Source organism: Mauremys mutica, chromosome 10, assembly GCF_020497125.1.
Source record: "Mauremys mutica isolate MM-2020 ecotype Southern chromosome 10, ASM2049712v1, whole genome shotgun sequence".
Lineage (NCBI taxonomy): Eukaryota > Metazoa > Chordata > Testudines > Geoemydidae > Mauremys > Mauremys mutica.
The window spans coordinates 67,925,136-67,931,135 of NC_059081.1; the positions used below are offsets into that span (position 1 = coordinate 67,925,136).

Genomic DNA, 6,000 nt, shown 5'->3' on the forward strand with positions numbered 1-6,000 from the left:
GATTTGTTGTGTACTCTGCAATTATTAGGGATTTCAAATCTAGGGCCAGGTCAGATCATTATAGAGTTGAGGCTGACTGCAAAGTTCAGATTCAGATCCAAAGTTCAGGCTGACTGTTATTTGGACCCAGGGTTCTGATTGCAGGCCCATGTCTAATGAAGAACACCTCTTAAAATCTCAGACCAGATCCTCAGTGTAAATGAGCATAAATCCATTATTGACTTTCACGCCCATTAACATGAGCTGAGAATCTGATCTGTGGTCTATAATTTTTGTTTATTTTAATTGGCCTCACAACCCATTTGTCATTCATCATGACTCCCACCAACTTACCTTCAGGCTTGCTTTCACAGTTAAAGCCTCTGCTTCCCCCATAGCAGGTACAGATGAGCATGTTCCCCAGATATATGCGTTCCCATTGTTGGTTTATCTGATAATATCTCCCATTATCATAACAGCCCTCTGAAAAAGAAACGGAAGTCTCGGGTTACATTAGCCTCCTTCAACCACAGAGCTCCAAACAAAAGTCAAAAAGGAGAGTTAAATCATGTGTGGACTATCCATTAGGTCCTGATCTTGCATTCTTTGCACATGCAAAACTCCCACTGAGACAATGGGAGTTTGGGACACACAGAGAAAGTGAGATCAGGCACCTGAATGTCAATCTACACCACATTAAATACTGCAGTACATGCACAGGAGTTTAGAGAGACTTTGAAACAAAGAGTTAACAGACTCAGAATCTCATCTAGGGCCTGATCCAAAGCTCCATTCAGTTCAATGGAAAGACTGCCACTGACTTCAGTGGGCTTTGGATAGGTTCCAGCCACTGTAGGATTGTTTCCCAGGTTTACATTTACAAGTGTTTTGTCCAGGTCAGTTCTAAGTGTGCCAAGCAGCAGGGCTTCCACCACATCCCTTGAGAGATCATTTCACAGCCTGATAGATCTCAGTGCCAGGAAGTTTTTCCCTGATGCTGCCTCAAGTTCCCCAGACGCTTTCAAAGGTGACAACTGCAATTGTTCCAGCAAACATCTCCCAAATTGTGTTTTTGTGTTTAAGGTTATTTTTAATTACATGTAATAATAAAACTATTGGTTTTCTTAACTAAGGGCTCTAATGAAAACCATGTACCCAGAACTGAAACATGAAAATAGCAGCTGTTTAGTTCAAATAAAAGTCTGGCATCTACATTTCATCAACTAAACCAGATCCCATTACACTATACTTCTGCCTTAATGACAAAAAACACAGGGACAGATTATGCTATTCTTACTCGAGTAGTACCACTGGGGCTACTCAGAATCAACTGCATAAGGAAGGGTGGCAGAATTTACCCCGCTTGGGCTGGAACCGTGGTGCATGAGAGTGTAACTCACAAACATTCAAAGGCAAACAGAAAACTTTCCCCAAGCCACTCAGTGCATCGCCCGCAAGCCCCTCGCTCTCTCTAGTTAGTGCTTGTTGCAGCGTGGAGCTAAAATCTGACCCAGCTGCTGGAACAACTGGGATCACTTTGGACCCCCTTTTATCACAGAATTCGCTATGCACAAAAAGCACCTACACACCCAGGGCTGCAGCGGGAGATTTTGGCTGGGTTTCTAAAGTCCACTCCTGGACCCGCTCCCAGCCTCCCCAACGTCTGTGACAGTGTCCCTGCCCCCCTGTGCGGTGGATCTGTGCCCCCAGATACTCACGTTTGTTCTGGCTGCCTGGCTGCGGCTGGACTATCTGTTGACTTTGCCTCCTGGTTTTGCTCGTCTTGGGTTGCGAGCTTTGCACCCCTGTCCCCAGGCACAAGGCGACCAGCAGCAGCAGCTGCAGCCATCCCGGGCTGCTGGGCATCGTCACAGGCTGGCGAGAGAAAAACAATGGCCCTAGGGAGCGGCGCGGGCTTGTGGCTCCTCACGCTGCAAGCCCAAGGCGAACAACTTTCATGGGGCGCTGCTCGGGGACGGGGACAAGGACCTGGCTGAGCCCGCTGCACTGCTGCCTGGCTCGTCCTCCGCCTCCAGCCTGCGAGGAGCGGCGGACGGCTGGCTCCAGGGGGTTTATATAGGCCCCTGCTGCGGGGACCCCCGGCAGGGATAACTACAGCGGGGGGGGGGGGGAGGATCCCCACCGGGACACCCCTTTGCCGCTCTGATTGGTCCAGGCTCCTGGCTGACGTCATGGGGGTGTGCATCCAGCCGCGAACAAAAGATGCTGCTTGCAGGAGCAGCCGCTTCAGCGCAGGGGACGGGCGGGGGTTTCTCTAACTTCCCCCGAAACTTTGCTAAGCCCGGGGGCGGAGGGGGGCGGGGCACGGATCCTGGCTCCTCCCTTCCCACTCCCTCAGCTTTGCAAAGCAGAGGATGCTGAGAAATGAGAGGTGGGGAACAGCTGGAAAGTCAAATCAGAGGTCCCCCTCCCCAGGGGCAAGTGCAGGGCTATTCCTTCCCTTCGGTGTATTGGGAGTTCTAGTGAAAATCAGTCTTTAGTAAAAAAAAAAAATACTGTATACACTGAAAGCACCCACATCATTTTTGGCAGCCTTGAAACTTGTTCACAAAAGGCACTAGAAACACCCCCCCCAAAAAAAAACCAACCTTCTCATACTCCCTGCAAGCTTATCCATAGGGGAACTGAGACATTAAACATTTAGTACAGTGGTTCTCAAACTTTTGTACTGGTGACCCCTTTCACACAGCAAGCCTCTGAGTGCGACCCCCCCTCATAAATTAAAAATATATTTGTATATATTTAACACCATTATAAATGCTGGAGGAAAAGTGGGGTTTGGGGTGGAGGCTGACAGCTCTCAACCCCCCATGTAATAACCTCAGAACCTCCTGAGGGGTCCTGACCCCCAGTTTGAGAACCCCTGATTTAGTACAAGGGAAACATTACTTTGCACATCACTAGAAACTAGCCATAAATATAAATAACAAAAAAAATCAGGGGAAAAAAACAACACCAAATTAGAAACCCTAAATGTAGTTTCTGATTCCTTATGTCAAGTGTTAATGACTCAAGGCACAGGTCTTTCATCACTTCCCTTGGAAACTGTGTTGGCCTTTTAAACCCTTTGTTCACAAGCAAATCTGACAATCCATATTTTGGTGGGGTTTTGGGAGAGGGGATTCTAAAACGCTTGCCTATTTTTTTCATCCCATCTTTATTTATCTCTGACCCAAGTGTTGAGACTCACTTTTGACTACTGGACAAGAACTATTTTTATATAGTTTTATAACATCCAAATCTCAAACCTGGCAACATTGGAGAGCTGTGGGGGGCGGGGAGGAGAGAAACAATAAAGACACATCTTTTAACTCCCTTGAAATAAATGAAACAATGAAATAAAATTCTCTGGAACAATAAATATTTTGCTAACAAAAGGGCTGAGCCTCTTAGATAGATGAGTTTGTCAGAGATGTGAATCTTAATTGCTGAACTTGAGTTTGGTTGCCAGATGTTAGAATTATTTTAAATTCCCCAGTCCTCTATATCCTTGTCTGGACCTTGAGGATCCCTTCTTTTCTTTTGCTTCACAGCCATCCTCCAACCTAAAAATCTTGCTTTGTGGCCATGATTCTCTTCACCAATGGGAACTAGACAGAACTTCACTTGTGCCACTCCTCAAACAGCTGGGGAAGTTACTGCAGATTAAATCACTCCATGCCTTCTTCCCCAGAGTGCTTCTTAACAGCTCCTGGTGAGCAAGGTCCAGGAGCCAGCAGTCACACGTGGATCTCCTGCATGGTAGTGGGAAGGTCACATAGCCACCATTGTAATGGTACCTACGCCTGGTCTACACTGGGGGGTGGGTGTCGATGTAAGATACGCAACTTCAGCTACAGGAATAGCGTAGCTGAAGTCGACGTATCTTATTTCGACTTACCTCCCGTCCTCACGGCGGAGGATTGACGGCCGCGGCTCCCCCATCAACTCTATATATAGAGGCCCTCGTGTGTGGCCAGTCCACTTGCAGCCCCAGTGTGCTGCAAAGATGGTGCTGAGGTTTTTCTGCAGGAGCCCATCATGCTAGGATAAATGTCAGCCATGATGATCAGCAAGGCTTCCAATAAGAGTTTTGCCATTATTTCTTAATTACCAAGGCCCAGATGCACAAACATATTTAGGTGCCTAACTCCCATTGAAATCAATCGCAGTTAGGTGCCTAAATATCCTTGAGGATCTGGGCCCAAATGCCTTGGGAGCAACTGCTGCATGTCGTGAGCATTCTTAGCAGAGAAATAATTAACTCAACAGGCTGGATTGGTTCCTGATCTATTAGGTCAGTTCATCTGACATGCATGGATGCTAAATGCCACGTGCCGCCCTCATTTCGTTTGCTAAATTCCCAGTGAGATTTCTGCAGGAAGATCAAGTGTAATGCAAAGTAGAGGTCAAATTCCATGTACAACAACTCCTTACTGAGTTATTTGTAAAAGAACAGGAGTACTTGTGGCATCTTAGAGACTAACACCTTTATTTGAACATAAGCTTTCATGGGCTAAAACCCACTCATTGGATGCCTGCAGTTTTATTATGCTATTTGCAGGAATGTGTCCAGGCCTCAGTCAGGATCAGGGCCCAATTGTACTAAGTATGGTACCGGAAACAGCATCATTAAGGGATGAGCTTCCCAGACAGAATGTCTGGGCCAGGTGCTGTGAAGCTCTTGTGGTCATGCACAGCAAGTTGGAACCAGACACAGAATAAAGCAGAGCTCTTGCAAGCACATTAAGCACTGAATGATCACTGAACACCATACTAGGCACTGGATAGACACATCATAAACTGTTGAGAAACTTACTGCACTGGGAAATCAGCTCATTTGTAAATCTCCTGACTCTGGCATTTAAAAATATATGTGCATTCTTCTGCACAGGGACACTCTACTCAACCATTACCATGATGTCTTGCTTGTAAGTTACAGGAGGCAGAAACTGGACCTTTCAAGCAAGGTAGGTGGATAAAACGGGGGGAGCTCAGTCCTGAAACAGTAAATTGTAATCCTCCCCAGTTTTAATGGTTTAGATCTAAACTATTTTAAGCGATTAAGGATATACTTCTACACAGTACACTCGTCAAACTGGTGTAGACATATCAAGGGATAGGAATAGTCTCCTTTAAGAGGCACAAATCATCATAAACTGGTTAACACCCAATTCTTTTATGGTGAAAACAGGAATTGATTTTAAAAAAATGTGTCTCCATTATTGGTAGGGGACAATGAACGGGTGTATTGTTATTAACAACTACACCTCTACCTCGATATAACGCTGTCCTCAGGAGCCAAAAAAACGTACCGCATGATAGGTGAAACCGTGTTATATCGAACTTGCTTTGATCCTCCGGAGCGCACAGCCCCGCCCCCCTGGAGTGCTGCTTTACCGCGTTATATCCGAATTCGTGTTATATTGGGTGGCGTTATATCAGGGTAGAGGTGTATTTGTATTGTGATAGAACCTAGGAGCCCTAGTCACAGACCAGGACTTCATTGTGTGAGGAGCTGAACAAAGACAGAACAAGAAGGTAGTCCCTGCCCAGAGAGCTCAATCTCAGTAAAGGACAATAATTTCCCTGTGGTAGCACTTACAATGGGCTAGGCACTTTCCAAACACTCAAAAATGACCCTTGCTCCAACGGGCTCGCAATCTAAGGTGGTCCAGGCCATCTAGAATCACTGTCAAGAGCATGTCAGGAGTGGGTGCTTAAGATTAGTTTGAAAAATGTGAGTAGACTACATGGAGGCAAGCTCCTCAGCCACTGTAAATCAACTTAGACCCCTTGAAGTCAAGAGAGTGATGTTGATTTGGACCAGCCACAGATGTGGCCTGAAACCAACCCAGCATCTGAAAACAGAACTGGAAATACAGTGCTAGCAAGTGGGTGTCTTCATGACTAATGCCTTGCCACAATATTGCATTTACAAATAGAGAGAAAAATGTACAGTTGTCTCATACAGAACCATCAGCTGGAAGTTCACAGAATGAAATCAACTGGTAATTTGCC

General features: G+C 46.0%; 1 protein-coding gene across 7 annotated transcripts in view; it reads right to left on the reverse strand.

Moving 5' to 3' along the window:
- FN1 (fibronectin 1) overlaps positions 1-2,010 on the reverse strand; it is a 68,233-nt gene extending 66,223 nt beyond the window's left edge. For all 7 annotated transcript variants that reach the window (XM_045033105.1, XM_045033103.1, XM_045033102.1 and 4 more), the window contains exons 1-2: positions 1,698-2,010; positions 334-462 (exon numbers count right to left, since the gene is read on the reverse strand). In XM_045033105.1, the coding sequence (XP_044889040.1) occupies positions 334-462; positions 1,698-1,845 (277 nt within the window). In that variant the 5' untranslated portion in view covers positions 1,846-2,010. The remainder of the gene's footprint in view (positions 1-333; positions 463-1,697) is intronic.
- Between the last annotated feature and the right edge of the window lie 3,990 nt (positions 2,011-6,000).